The following is a 15,515-nucleotide window of genomic DNA, read 5'->3' on the forward strand; positions in this document are numbered from 1 at the left end:
AGAATGAGGCAGATCTGCAGATACTGACATGAAAACACACCCACAATGTTGTGTGCTGATACATGTGGAAAGCACCTGCCTAACAGCAGGTAAAGTAGGATCCTGCTTGGTTTAAAAGGTGCATGCGTGTGTGTGTGTGTGTGTGTGTGTGTAGAAAGTTGACGGACATGCACTTCTATTAACTAAGAGTGGGTACCTCTGTGAGTGCAAATTGGGGAGGAGGTGGCTCAACCAACATACCTGCCTTCCTTCCTTTTATTTATTTAGAGACAGAGTCTCACTCTATGGCCTAGGCTAGAATGCAGTGGCATCATCATAGCTCACGGCAACCTCAAACTCCTGGGCTGAAGCTATCCTCCTGCCTCAGCCTCCCAAGTTGCTGAGACTACAGGCATGAGCCAACACGCTCGGCTAATTTTTCTGTTTTTTGTAGAGATAAGGTCTCTGTTGCTCAGACTGGTCTCGAACTCCTGGCCTCAAGTGATCCTCCTGCCTTGGCCTCTCAAAGTGCAGGGATTATACAGGCATGAACCACTGTACCTGGCCTTATTTCTTATGAAAAAAACAGCAAAGACACAAATTTTTAAATAAGTGCACATGATCTATAAAATTTTTAAAACTCCAAGAAAGATATATTTTATAAGCTTCCTACCCGAGGTGTGGTCCTCCATTCATGAGGTCAAAGACCTGGGCCGGGTTCAGCAGCTGTTTGAATCTTCTGAGGAACTTCACACCCTGGTTGTCCCCACTCTTTGAATTGACAAAGACCAACAGTGGGCTTGTGCAAGATGGAGGACAGCTGGCCTTCCAGAACCCTGGATGCAAGAATGAACAGGACAGAGGAAAATCTATAAGCCACAGAAGATGCTGGGGGCACTGCTGATAGAATAAGCAACCACAGATGCCCCAAGGGACACACACCTGACACGTGCCCACCCCACAAGTCAGTGAGAGATAAGTGAACACAGGTCCACAGGGCCATTCCCCACATGCGAGGAAGTGAGCCATCTCCACAAGGAGTCCAAGTTCCACCTTGCTGCTGTCTCCTCTGGCCCCTAGTCTGGTAGAGCCGATTCTCCTCAGCCACAGACCCCAGCACTCCTACTCCTCCACTGGTTCTTGTCAACATGTGACATGTGTCCCAGTGGTGGTGAGAGTGGCTACAAGCCAGCATGCAGCATCTGCCAGATAGAGACGGGCCCAGCTGCTCTGTCTCATGGAAGACAGAGAAGCCTTAGACTCTGTCCACCCAACAGCCAACAGACAGCCCAGGGTCTTCACCTCCAAGCAAAGGACCAGCTTCAGGTCTCAAGTGCATCTAATGTCAGTGCCCTAAAGTCAGGGCAGCGTTTACCACCTCTGCGCAGCTACCCACCCCACAGCAGTGCCTGACCTCGTGCTGACCACACCTCACCAAGCTAACCAACTCTGGAGCTGGAGAGGAGAGAACGCACTGAGGAGGTGCGCGGGTGCAGGTGAGAAGGACGGCGCTTGGTACCCACCATCAGAGTCGATGCTGTTGAGCGCTGTGGGTGGGATGACCGACACTTTGCACAGGCCCAGCGGGCACTTGGTCAGCAAGGATTCCTTACACGACGTGTGCACCTGAAACAAGAATCCACGTGCCACCAGGGTCACCTTCACACACACCAGAAATCCCCCTGCGCTGCAGCTGATAAGCCAGCCTCAGTGGGGCTGACCTGCTCCCAGCAGGACACCCACGTCCTGGCTTTGCGCTTGAGAAGGCATGACACAGAAACACCGGGTGGGAGCCAGTCGTGGCTCACACTATGTGAGCTACAGTCCTGGCCTGACCCCTGGCCCCTTCAGGCACGGCTAACGTTAACTTTCAGGATGGGATTAAGGGCCCTTGGGGCAAGATGGCTTTACGTGCCAGGCTTCCTCCTAGAGGCCAGGCATTCTAATCAGGTAGCTGCAGCAGCGCTTGCCAATGCCAGACCCAGTAGTGAGCGCACGGAGACTTCCCACGCCTCTCCCTTGCAGCACGTCTCACCCAACAGGGTAGTGACCACACCCAGAACCTCAGAGGAGCCTCACAGGCGACACCATTGCTTTTCCTCCCTCTCACACGTTGCTGTAGCTGCTGTAAACGTCACCCAAGAGTGAACCTCTCAGAAAAGCCTCTCCTGCTTTCCTGCTCCCATACCACAGAGATCGTCAGCTAACCTGTCCCAAATGACCCCTGCACCGCCTGGATATGGTGCCATATGACAAAGATGTGATGTGTCATGAAAACAGACATTTGCATGTGTCTACAACACAGTACTAAACTCAAAAGAAAGGAACACACACGCATAACAACCAGTCAATAATGAGAATGACCAGACAGAAAAGAGAAGGTCAAGTCACCAGACAGTCCAACACCTAGACTCTCAGAGCTGGAGGGGCCTCCGGGGTGAATGTACCAGGATTCAGAAGAAGGTGAAGCCCCAGCACAAGACACGGGGGTGCAAGGCCCTGAGGGCCTGTGGGGAGCAGACCCATCACCCCCAGCCTGGGCACAGGGCCCGCACGCACCATGGCCTTGCACCAGAGGCAGCGCCAGTCCTGCAGCCGCAGCACGCTGCCACAGGTCTTGTCACACACCGTGCACTTGGCGCTCACAGGCAGGTTTCCTTCCAGCCACTGGTGGGGCATGGCAATCTGCAACCAAGCAGAGACACGTTGGGGACGTTCCCAGAGCTCTGGTCCCAAGGCCAGCTGGGAGCCCAGGGGCAGAAATGCCCTTTGTGAACTCAGACTAGGCATTCTTCCCAACAAGCTCCTTTCTTGCCGGCCAGTGAGGGGAGAACAGGGCAGGGCCTATGAAGTGCCATCCCACCACACGCCTGCCAGAGGCACACCAACTACACAGGGCCCCCACATACTGTCCATGTGACACCTGATCCCAGGGTGACCATCCTGAATGAAATGGCAGGGGAGGGCGGGGCTCTCTGACATACCCCATCTGTGTCCTCGATGATGTCCTTCCCGATAGAGGCCAGCGTGGTCCACTTGCAGTTGTTGGTGGCACGCACAGCACATCGCTTGTGAGCCTTAAATTTGCACACTGAAAGAGAAGGAACATAAGAGCCTGCAAGCTTCATCTGTGACAAGAGCTTCCCATGCTGAGCAGACAGGGCCACAAGAACTGTCCAGGCCTAGAAAAGTCAGGAAAGCAAACAACACCACTCCCCATTTTGTAACTGAACTACTGTGACCTGCTTGGAGGCTAATGGCAGTGGCACGAGAGGCAGAACTGAGACCAGACATCAGGGATGGCCAAGAGTCAGCAAACTTCTGAAATGAGCCAGGGAGCGAATATTTTGGGTTTTGCAAGCCACGTGCAGCCTCCGTCACAACTACTTAACTCTGCTGTCCGTGTAGCATGAAAGCAGCCAAAGGCAGCACTTTTTCATGGACAGTGAGATTTTAATATCATGGAATTTCCACATGTCACAAAATATTATTCTTTTTTTTCCAACCATTTTAAAATGTAAAAGCCAGTCTTAAGCTTGAGAGCTGTATAAAAACAGGCAGAAGGCAGAGTTTGGCCAAAAACCATAGCTTGGAATCCCTGCTCTAGACCACTGGCCTTGCCCCACATCAGACTCCCTCGCTCAAACATGTGGCCCTGACCTCTATGTCTGTAAGACACTTTTCATCCATATAACCACGACCCAGTTTACCCAGATAGGGGAATATCACTACTTTGGGCCAACCAGTACTTTAAAAACGTCTTTCCTTCTGTATTTGCTACACTTCCTCTTTGTTTCTCCTTACCTCCACAGCCCTTCGTTTTACTCTGAGCACTATAGTCATTTTTCATAGTGCTCAAAGTAAAAAGAAGGGCTGTGGTGCTAGAAGTTTTCAAATGCTCCCAACATAAAGCAATGATAAATGTTTCAGGTGAATCTTGTCCCAATTACCCTGACTTGATCATTGTATGTTATATGCTTGTATCAAAATATGACATACTCCATTAACATGTACAATTATTATGTATCAAAAAAATAAAAAATTTAAAAAAGGAAAAAAAAGAGACAGGTTGAAAACACTTAGAAATCTTCATGTATATCTGCAATATGAATTTGAAAATTATGCACTAAAGCTCATAAGGCTTAGAGTAGAAGATTATATGGCCCGGATGACTCAGTGACTTGGTTGGACTTTTCATCTTTCACTATTGACTTGACCACCTGGCAGTAAGTGAAGGGAGGATTTGGAAATTATCTGCCAAATTTGATTATTGATCTTGACTGGTGTATAAATTAGAACTAGCAAAAAAAAAAAAATGATTTAACAAAGACTCCTCAGTAGGTAAAATAAACAATGGAGTCTCAGAAATCACTTTATCCTCGACTGACCGGGAGGCCACGGCTTATTTATGCTGACTGTGTTTGGATTTCCAAAGCTTTATCAAGTAAAACCTCAGGCCACCTTTCCCAACAGAATGACAAACACATCATCCGCACCTTCACAGGACAGCCCATGGGACGTGACCCCAGACAGAGCCTCCCGGCACACATTGCAGTAGGTTGGCCTCGCGTGGGAACAGGCATACCAATTGTGTGTCCCTGAGAAGTGGTCCATGCTGTACTGGGTGGGCTGGAAGAAAGGAATAAAGATGGCAAAGATAAGATGTCCCTTTGAAATTCTTAAGTGTGGCAATTTAGACAGGATTAAACAAAGTACCCAAGACAGGGGAGGAGGAAGGTTTACAAAGGACAGGGTCATGGTGGGAAGGTCTGCAGAAAGGACGAGCAGCAGCCTTGATTTTATACTTGAAACATGCTGAGAACGTGAGTTCCAGGACTGCTGGTCTGCACATGGGAGGTATCAGAAGGTAGGACATTAGGGTAGGGGCCACAGGGGCAACAAGCATTTGCAGAAGGATGTTTTTCTTCTTTAACCTCAAAATGCTCCCTGTTCTGGACAGTCTTTAGAGCTGCAATCCAATCTTCCATTTCTTTTCTGTTATCAGCACACAAAATGAGCTTCCTACATGGAGTGATGACCTACAGAAAGAAACATGTTCAATATATCCGTGAACAAAGGGCAAATGCTAACAGCTATAAACACTTGTTAAAAATCCACCTCCAAAATATATGCGTGTATGTGTGTGCATGTAATGAAAAACTACTGTTTCATTCAAGTATTCACATTGGACAGAACAGAAAAACAGTTGCTCTCGATCAATAAAAATCAAGAACAATCTCAAACCAAAATGACAATGAGATTTGTTTATTGGCAATCAACTTAAGTGGACATTTATAACTACTCACTACTTAGACATGGTACTAAGCCCTAGGAAATTTAAAACAAAAAGGAGAAGCGGGGAAGCAAACAGAGGAAAACAGCTGTGTTGCTTCAGAGAGCCCACATGCACCTGCACACTTCAGTGAGGTCTGGTCCACAGTTAATTCTAGAATAACATAAGCATGTGTCGCACATAAATGTTCTTGTAGAAAACATCAATATAAGACAACAGAAAAAAAAAACAACCAGCTACCATAGTCAGGGCCTGAACAACTTAACTGGAGATGGGGCCATGAACCTGTTAATAATCAACAAATGAAAATGATAGCCACAATATATAGAGTTTATAAATCAGTAGAAAAAAATCTTCCTGATATAAAAAAGGCTATGAACTTGCATTTCACCAAAGAAATACAAAATGGCTAATAAACAAAAAGCTGCTTAATCAGTCATCAGAGAACGCAAATAAAAATGGCAATGTACTTTTCACCCATGAGACTGGCAAAGTTTTAAAAGATAATCCAATGTTGGCAAAGTCGTGGGAGAAAAGTTTTCTCCTAAAGTACTGACAGGAGGTGAACAGGGTACAAAATTTTTAAAGAAAAATCTGACAATTATTAAAATGTTTACAAGTCATAAACTTTCACTTCATTTTGTTTTATAATGAGGTAAAAGATCTACACTTTTCCAAAGTCAAATCTACAAAACAAAGTAGAGTCAGAAGTCTAGCTCTGACATCTCTCCCCTCCATCCTGGCTCCCATAGGTAGCTCTAGGAAAAAAAAGTAATGGCTTATCCTTCCATTCTAAGATATATGAAAACATGTATATATTCATATTCTCCCCTTTTTAAACTGGCACAGACACTGTTCTCTCTCCACCTTTGAGTTTTCATTTCATTATACACCCTGGGCATCACTCCCTAGCAACACAGAGATACAAAGCTACTTACTCTGTCCTACTCCCTCTGATACAAGTACCATAGTCTAGTCAACCAGTGCCTTATTCATGGGAATTCTGTGCTGTTTAAAATCCTTTGCTATTCCACATGGTGCACAGTGAACTGTCTTCACATAGAGCTTTTCCTATTTTTACCAATGTATCTTTGGGATCAATTCTTATGCCCTGACAAACAGTAAATGCATGTGTAGTTTTGCTATTGCCAAATTCTCTTCCACAGGGGCTGTACCATTTTGCATTCTCACCAGCAGTGTTAGGAAAATGCCTCCTTCCTTGTGGATTCATCAGTAAAGCATGCTATTTAACTTTTGGGTTTCTGCCCATCTTATAGCTTTAATTTACATTCAGAAGACCCAATTAAGGAACACCCAATTTAAATTATTAGATGATCATGTTTCTGGCTCAGAAAACAGAGAAAGTATTTCACAGAGAGATTCTTTCCCCCGTGATTAAGTTTCATCACACAGGGGTATAAATAGAACTGGGTTGGGGGGCGGGGCAGGGAGCACAGCAGGGACTGGAGGGACCACTCTGCTCTCTTTCTTGCTTCGACCACATGAACTGCCCTCTCCCACCAAGCAATGCCCGTGGGCTCGGCAAACCTGCTGAGTGTCTCTTCCAGACCATGGCGGACCAGGTGCTCGCTCTCACATAACTTACACTGGGAAGAAACAGCCAGCCAGTCAACCACCTGCAATGCTGACCCGGCTGAGAAGACAACAAGGGCAGGGCCTGTGGGCAGAGCTGGCAGTGCTCAGGACGGGGCCTGGGGAGGCCACGGAGAGCCAGGAGCGGTTGGCCAAGCAGGTGCATCCGTCACGTGTGTCACCATCGTCTGTCTATCAAGTCTGAGCAGCAGAGCAGCACCCCCTGACTGTTCACTCGGGGGTGAGTTTTAGTACTTGCACATTTTTGTCAGAATAAACACAGCAAAAGGAAGGTATTACTTTGCATAATTCAGGGATTATATAAGGAGTCATGCAATTAGGATATTTACAGAAAACAACAAGACTTTTTATGTCTGATTCCACTTTAGGTTTTATGTCAACTACTCCTATGATGGCCTGAACATGACGGGGTGCCCGGGTCATTCTAGAACTCAGCTGCCATTTGGGCCACACCTTCCATGCACGGAAAGGAGAGGTTTACTGGATAAGCAGAGTGGGTGCCAGGCACGACTGGGCAGCCAATTGCAGGCAAAACCGTTAGGCTTAAAGTCAACGAAACAAATGATAAATGGCATCATTTCCTTAATCTATGTGATTGCTTACAGGGAATAAACACTGAGCAACAGATAAATGTCTAAGAACCTGAGCTGTTTTTGTTTTTTGTTTTTTAATTCTTACTTGTGCCTGTTCTGTTATGAAGACGCCTGAGACAGACACAGATCTGAGTCCCACCCAGCCGTCGCTTGGTTGGGAAATGTGGACAGACTCTTTCTGTTCTGGAAAGGGGATGGCAAAAGACACCTGGCAGGGCTGGGGTGGGACTGAAAGGAATCAAATGTGCACAGGACCTGGCACAGTGGTCAGGCCCCTGGGTTTGAAGCCCTTGCTAGCTATGTGACTTGGAGAGCCTACCCTGTGCCTCCATTACCCCATCTGAAAACGGGCTGTTAATGGCAACGCCACATCCTGGCGTTGTGAGGTTAGGTCATCACAACCTCATAAAGTCCTGGGACAGCATGTCACACACAAGCCATGCTCAGTGCTACCTCAGGCTCAAAGCCCTCAGCTTCAGGTACCATCATTTGATATAGTCAAGAGATGAGATTCCCATGTGGACATCGCCCTCCTTGAGACCATGCTGGAGTCAACGGTCCACCCTTCCAAATCACGAGCATCATCACAGAAGAGTCCCACCAAACAAAAATCAATCCCTGCTTCTCTCCAGTCAGGCCCTGCCACCTCTGCGTCAGAATCCATGTTTCTCGGCTGCCCACAGAGCAGTCGTGGCCAGACCCGGCCTCTCTGTGCTGGCCCAACCTGCATACATGTGACTGGTCATGCCTCACGCTGGTGCTGGGTCTCCATCTCCTTGGAACGCCCCTCCTGGCAAGCTCCCAGACAGCCTTCACAGCCCCCAGCACAAGCCAACGGGCTCCTTTCAGGCAGGAGCCCTGCCTTTTCCTCCTGTTCCCCTGGCACCAGCCCAGCCCGACACCTGGCAGGGGTGAGGGTGGGCCTCTTCAGGAGGCTGATTCTGGATAGCACTGCCTGTTCAATCCCTGGATGTGGGAGACGGTGTGGGCAGGAAGGACCCTGGTGCGGAAGCAGGCTACGTCTTCCTGGCTGCTCACCCTGTCCCCCAGGGCAGGAAGGAGGAGGATGCAAGGGACACACTCTAAGGAATACAGGAGTGTCCCTGTATTTGGACTGTGGCCAATATCACAACTACTGGCAACTGAGGAATGGTACAAAAAGCTGGGGCCATCTACAAAATCCAGCCTTCACACAGAAAAGACTGGATACCAGAAGATGCTCACATTTTTCAAGCAAATTTATAAGGGAAAAATGGCTCACATAACTAAATCAACTTAAAAGATAAATGCAAATTAAAAGCAGAGCAATAAAGTGAGCTCACTAGGACAAACCAATGACATCGAAAATATTCCGCAGGCGAGGATTCATGATGTGGTACCAAGGGAAGGAGAAGAGTTACATCAGAGAGCAAGAAGACAGGTGGCTGCATGGAAACCCACAAACCAGAGAGAGAAAGTACACCCTAGACCTTTTAGTTAGAAAGACTAGAGAGAGAAACAGAAAGGATATCATAGAGGAAAGGTAGAGAAAATGAATGGTGGATGTGTTTCTCACAGAATCCTGAGGCAGGACAAAACAGCTATAGATGGATTTGAATTCTTAGATGCTTGCTGGAATTCTCCTGAAGATAAAAGAACTTAAAAATTAGTAAGAAAAAAAGCACATCAACTAACAGAAAAACGGACAAAAGACTTGAACAGCTATTTCACAAATGGCCAACAAAACACATGACCAGGTGCTTGACTTCATCAGTCACCAGGGAAGTGGAAATTAAAACCGCCGTGTGATAAGTCTTTCATAAAGGCTGAACCAAAACAGACGCTATCGAGTGCTGGTAAGGGTGCAACTTGATGCAACCACTCTGGAAAACAGCTCAACTTATACATACCCTGTAGCTCAGCAATCTCACCCATGAGCCCAACAGAAAGGCGAACACACCTCTTCCTCTTCAGGACACACACAAGAATGCTCACAGCATCACTGCTGTAAATAGGCCCACACTGGACACAACTCAAATACCCAGCATTGGCAGAGGAAATAAATACAACATAGTATATTAACATAATGGAAAAACACAGAGCAATGAAAAGGAACCAGCTACTGCTACATGCAATCGTGCAATAGATCTTACAATACTGAAAGAAAGAAGCCTAACACAAAAGAACATATACTACATAATTTCCTTATTTCCTTTATATAAAGTTTAGAAAAAAAACAAGCAAAACTAATCTATGGTGTCAGAAGCTAGCTACTCCTAGCAGCTGCTTTGAGGGGAAGAGCACACAGGAAGGCTTCTGGGGACTGCTACTGTTCTCCCCTTGATCTGGAACATTCATCGAGCCGTATGCTTGTAACAAGCGTACTTCTCATCCGTATGCTGTACCTCAGTAAAAAGGATACAAAACTTGGAATTTCTCAGAAATATAAAACTAACCATATAACTCAAAAGAAAACTGCACAGCCACCCAGACTCTGAAAAAATCTGGTGGAAAACTAAATGTACAAGAGATAGACAAAGGAAGATGGAAGTATATGAATGAAAATGGAAGACTAGCAGAGCTGTGTTAAAATAGTGTTAGAAATGGATCTTAAATAAATGAAAAAATGCTCAGTCTTACTAACAAGATAAATGCCAGTTAAGATCATGAGATGCCTTTTTTTTACCTACCAGATTCACAAAGATCAAAAGTTTAATAACATGGTCTACTGACTCCCATACATTGGAGCATAAATTAAAACAACCTCTATAGGGAATATTTGGTAAAATCCATCAAACTTTAAAACATACACCTGTCCTTATGACAATAGTGCTTCTATAAATGTATCCTCTCTTATATCCTCATGAGAAATCACATACTGTATATACAAGGTAATCTATGGCAGCATTCACTGTAAAGACAAAAGACTGGAAACCACCCAAACACTGATCAATATAAGGCTAGCAGGAGACCAGTACAGTAATTATGGTACATTCATATAATGAAATACCACACAGCCATTAAAAAGACTGAAGCTACTCTTCATGTACTTAAAAGGAACAACCTCTAAGACATACTGTTATAGTATGTCTTAGACAACTGCGGCAAGAGTGTAGTGTAGAGGAAAAAGTAATATCAGTTACCTCTACTAAGGGGACCTCTGAGTGGCTGGGAAACACTTTATACTTTTTTTTGAGACAGAGTCTCGCTTTGTTGCCCGGGCTAGAGTGAGTTCCGTGGCGTCAGCCTAGCTCACAGCAACCTCAAACTCCTGGGCTTAAACGATCCTACTGCCTCAGCCTCCCGAGTAGCTGGGACTACAGTAGCTACAGGACTACAGGACTATAGTAGCTGGGTCTAAGTGCCACCATGCCCAGCTAATTTTTTTTTTTCTATATATATATTTTAGTTGGCCAGATAATTTCTTTCTATTTTTAGTAGAGATGAGGTCTCGCTCTTGCTCAGGCTGGTCTCGAACTGAGCTCAAACAATCCACCTGCCTCGGCCTCCCAGAGTGCTAGGATTACAGGCGTGAGCCACTGCGCCCGGCCTATACCTTTTTTCTTATGATCTTGATACCACGTGAATGTATTACCTATTCAAAAATTATCTGTTTAAAAAGTATAAAGTCTTAAGTTTATAATAAATGCTAAGGACAAAAAAAGTGAAAATTTCCATTTGAAATAAAAACATTTGCTTCCATCTTTTCACACAAGTACACAATCTTCCAAGAGAGATAAGAAAATGTCTAGCTCTTCCAAATGAGTTCAAGACACCCAAGCCAGAGACATAATGTCTTCCAATGTCTTGGGAAGAATTAGCCAAGGGGGTCAATAAATTATGGGCAATGATCTTCAAGAAATCACAGTGAAAAAGATGACGTGGTGGAGACATAAAGAGGTGATTTCTTAGATGGAGAAGAAGGTGGACTCTGATTTACACACACAGTAGCTGATACAACAAGGACAGCTTCGGCTAACACAGAGAGGGCACTCAGAACATTGGGGCAACCTGCCTGATGTCTGAAAGGTATCCGCTCAATTCTGCTTCTCCACAACCTGATGAAGAGGTATCAGGAGAGGAAACAGAACTGGCCAGGTGCGTGCTCGAGGTCCCACAGCAAATGGGGAAGTGTGGCCAGGACAGCAGGCAGGCTGACTCCGGGCCGGGACCCAGACCTCTGCCCAGCAGCTGCTTCTCACCTGGACTGTGGGCTGGACTGCACAGCTCCCCTGGCCAGGGACAGCGGGCAGAGGCGGGAGGAATTGGCACTCACCAGGAGCTCTCCTGGGTGCATTCAGAACAAGCAGTGCATCTGGCGCATTTCATGTCCTTTTCAGTAGGGTGATTGGCATGGAGGATCATAACAAGGACAAAATCAACACCTCATTTAGTCATCTTACAGGCGGCCACCCCGCTTCCAACCAGGTTCCCCAAAAGTTCAAAATAGAAGGTGGAGAAATAAGATCTGAAAGATGACGACAAAGGCAGTTTGTCATCTGGTTCACCATCAGGCTGAGTCACTGCCATGCCTCGTCCAACAGCCACATCTCGTCCAACCATTTCTAACCACGGATTTGCTTGTGCATCTCATTTGTAAATGACACTTTAAATGACAAAAACATCAAGATCCTGCAAACTGTGTCACACAGGAACCACAGGACAAACCAAATAGCCCTGAAAGTAGTAAATGTAAGGCCCCGAGCCCAAGATGGTCTAAAGGCCACAAGCAAACACAGGATGGGCAAGAGCAAAACATTCAGCCTGGAGGGAGAGGTCCTCACTCTTCAGATTTCATGGACTCAAATTCAGATTACATGGATTACTCCTCTACTGAGTCCAACAAAACTCCCTGGACATCAGAAAACAAACATGAGAAGACTCCGAAAGGTGAGAGAAGGCAGCAGACTGACTAGGGTCTTAACTAGGGATGACACGGTGGCGAGTTCTCTGGGTTTTCTTTTTGCCTTGTATAGTCTAGACCTGGAGCTAAAGAAGATGGCAGCTGGAAACACCAATGGATTTAAGGGGAGAAAAAAAGCCCCAACGAAAGCCTTCCCTTTCCAGCCAAGGGACCAGGAAAGGGGACAGCCAGACAAAACAGAAATCAACAATAGTAGTCAATAACCAGCTAACACCACAGAAGCAGCTGTGACCCAACCCCACCTCGACAGGTTGCAGCAAGGCACCCCAGTACCCGCCTGCCAGAGGGTGTCCAGAGAAGGCCAAGAAGAGAGCTGGGACTTTTCTCCCTGCCAGCAGTAATGAGTCCCCAGCCCCCAGAGTGTCAAAGGATATATAGGTGGCAGATAAGCACATGGAAAGAAATTCACCATCATTAGTCACTAGAGAAACATACATTGAAACCATGATAAGAGAGAACTACATGCCTATTAGGATGGCTAAAATAAAAATTAGTGATAACACCAAATGCCGGAGAGGATGTAGAGAAACTGGATCACACTGCTGGTTAGAATCTAAAACGGCACTACCACTCTGCAAAACAGCTTGTCAGTTTCTAAAAAAAACATGCAACTACCACAGACCAGCACTCTTCAGCATTTATCCCAGAGAAATGAAGATTTATGTTCACACAAAACTTCTCCATGAATGTTTATAGCACCTTTATTCTTAATCACCAAAAACTGGAAACAACTCAGATGCCCTTCAATGGATAAATGGTCAGACACACTGTGGTACACCCATACCATGGAGTACTACAGTGATGAAAAGGAACAACTACTGACACACGCCACCTGGATGAATCTCAGGGAATGACACCAATCCCAAAGGTTACATACTGTATGATTCAATTTATATACCATTCTTGAAATGACAAAATTATAGAAATGGAGAACAGACTAGTGGCTGCCAGAGGTTATGGAGGGAAGTGTGTGTAGCTATAAAAGGGCACCAGGAGGGGTCCCTGTGGAGATGGAGTGTTCTGGACTGTAACAATGTCAATATCCTGGGTGTGATATTGTACCAGATTTGTGCAAGAGGTTACTATGGCAGGAAATGGGATAAACGTTACAAAGGATCTCAAGATAAAAAGTTTAATTAAACGTAAGTAACCAAGATCAACAATATTTAAGTTTAAACTGGGAAAACCAAGGACTAACTCCAGAACAATACTGTGTTTCTTAAGGACAAGGGCGTATGTGGTCAGCATGAGGTAAAAGTGTAATCTTATCTTGTTAAAGTCCTATATTTGTAGGTAGTACAAGGCGTGAAAACATCTGACTCGCCACCAGGAAAATATTATGCAGATACACCTTCAGCACACATTCTCAAGAAAAAACCAATCCAGTGCTCTACATCCCAGCGGCTGGGTAGAAACTGGGGCTGCCCTGCCTATGTCAGTGGGTATCTGAGTCAAAACACACACGGTAGTGCCATGAACTGTGCTCTCTGGCTGAGCTGCTCATTTTGCTATCAGGTTGCAACATGTGGCTGGGGTATAAGACAGAGCCCAGGAAGTGGCAGGATTGGTTTCTAAACACAACAGTGCTTGAGGAACAGCTGAAGCTATGTAACCGGCAGAGCTCAGCCATGAACCGAGGATGTCGGAACCCCACGCTCCTGCCTCAAACAGAAACGCACTTCCTGGGAGGGGTGGGCCACTACGTTGACCCCAGAGTGTGCTCCAGATGGATAAACCCAGAGACACCACCAAGACCAGAGCCCAGAAAGGTGCTGCCTCCCTAGCCCTAGCAACCCCATGGCCCTGCCAGACAAGCCCCTTGGGGGTCCCACTACACACACCCAGGGAAATTCAGGGCCCTTCTGCCACCGAATGCCCCCAGAGCCACCATTCACCCAATTTCCCAAGTCAGAAACCCCACGCACCCAACATCACCTCCACTCTACACTCATCCCTCATCTTCGAGCTCCAAATTCTTCCTTTCTTCCTTAGAAATAAACTCGGGTAGTCTTTCATTTGAACAAACAGATAAGATCCCTACTCCCATAGAGGTTACATTTGAATGCGGGCAATAAACAAACACTTTAATATAAAGAGGTGAAAGTGAATGACATGTATGGACAGTGGTGGCTGGTGCTGAGGGCCAGGGGGAAAAGGAGACCAGAAAAGGAAGGTGTGGGGGTCAGGGGCTCTGCAATAGGACAGGGCAGTGAGGAAGGAGGCAGAGACAGGGAGAAGGTAGAGTGAAGGCGGTAAGGCGAGGAAGGAGGCAGAGACAGGGAGAAGGTAGAGTGAGGGCGGTAAGGCGAGGAAGGAGGCAGAGACAGGGAAGAGGTGAGGGAGGAGGTAGAAGGGCAGAGCTGAAGCAGGTGCAAGGCTGGGGCTGGTGTCACGAATGGGGACACCGAGATCACACAGGTGTCCTTAAGAACTTTGGCTTTTACTCCATGTGAAATGGGGAACTGGGGCAGCCTTTGTGTAAAAGGCTGACGGCCAACTTGAGTCTAAAAAGCATCGCTCCGGTTGCGTTGGTATAAACTGACAGTAGGGGCAAGCTGGAAGTCAGGAAGCCTTTGGGGAGCTCCTCAGTAACCTATCAAGAGATGAAGTCAAGGAGAGTGGCTGGGCTCTGGGTGTGTAGGCAGGATGGGCTGAGACAGAGAGGAGTCAACAGTGACCCTCCAGCAGTTGCTGAGGTGAAGCGGGCTTTGCAGGTGGGGACTGTTAGTTCTCCTCTGGCCATGCTAAGGATGACGTGTCTATTAGATCTTAGCCGCGTCCAATGTCTTATCTCATCCACGAGGTCTTCATCTTCCTATCAGTTTGGTATATTTAAAAAAAGGTAAAGACACTAAAACAGTGAGATTACTCATAAATTACCACTGCTGGTGGTAGTTTAAAAATACACAGTTTTGGAAGCAATTTGATGCTATCTGTTCAAGCTAAAGACCCACACACCTGGCAATCTACCCTTAGAAACACATCCTAGGAGAAACTCTTACCCGTGTGCTCGGGAAGACAAGGGTAAGAATGTCTGTGTGGGTTGTTTACAATGGTGAGATCTGGGAAAACTTAAGTCAACAGTGGGACACCGCACACACTGGAGCACTGAATAAGCCATGAAAACCAGCAC

The 15,515-nt window shown here is 46.3% G+C and overlaps 1 protein-coding gene across 2 annotated transcripts in view; it reads right to left on the reverse strand.

Moving 5' to 3' along the window:
* The window catches only part of DGKD (diacylglycerol kinase delta), a 103,788-nt gene that overhangs the window by 27,460 nt on the left and 60,813 nt on the right, over positions 1-15,515 (reverse strand). For both annotated transcript variants that reach the window (XM_069468819.1, XM_069468744.1), the window contains exons 4-9: positions 4,914-5,018; positions 4,476-4,608; positions 2,964-3,070; positions 2,539-2,664; positions 1,503-1,605; positions 653-815 (exon numbers count right to left, since the gene is read on the reverse strand). In XM_069468819.1, the coding sequence (XP_069324920.1) occupies positions 653-815; positions 1,503-1,605; positions 2,539-2,664; positions 2,964-3,070; positions 4,476-4,608; positions 4,914-5,018 (737 nt within the window). The remainder of the gene's footprint in view (positions 1-652; positions 816-1,502; positions 1,606-2,538; positions 2,665-2,963; positions 3,071-4,475; positions 4,609-4,913; positions 5,019-15,515) is intronic.

The sequence above is a fragment of the Eulemur rufifrons genome, chromosome 1, assembly GCF_041146395.1.
Source record: "Eulemur rufifrons isolate Redbay chromosome 1, OSU_ERuf_1, whole genome shotgun sequence".
NCBI classification, from domain to species: Eukaryota; Metazoa; Chordata; class Mammalia; order Primates; family Lemuridae; genus Eulemur; species Eulemur rufifrons.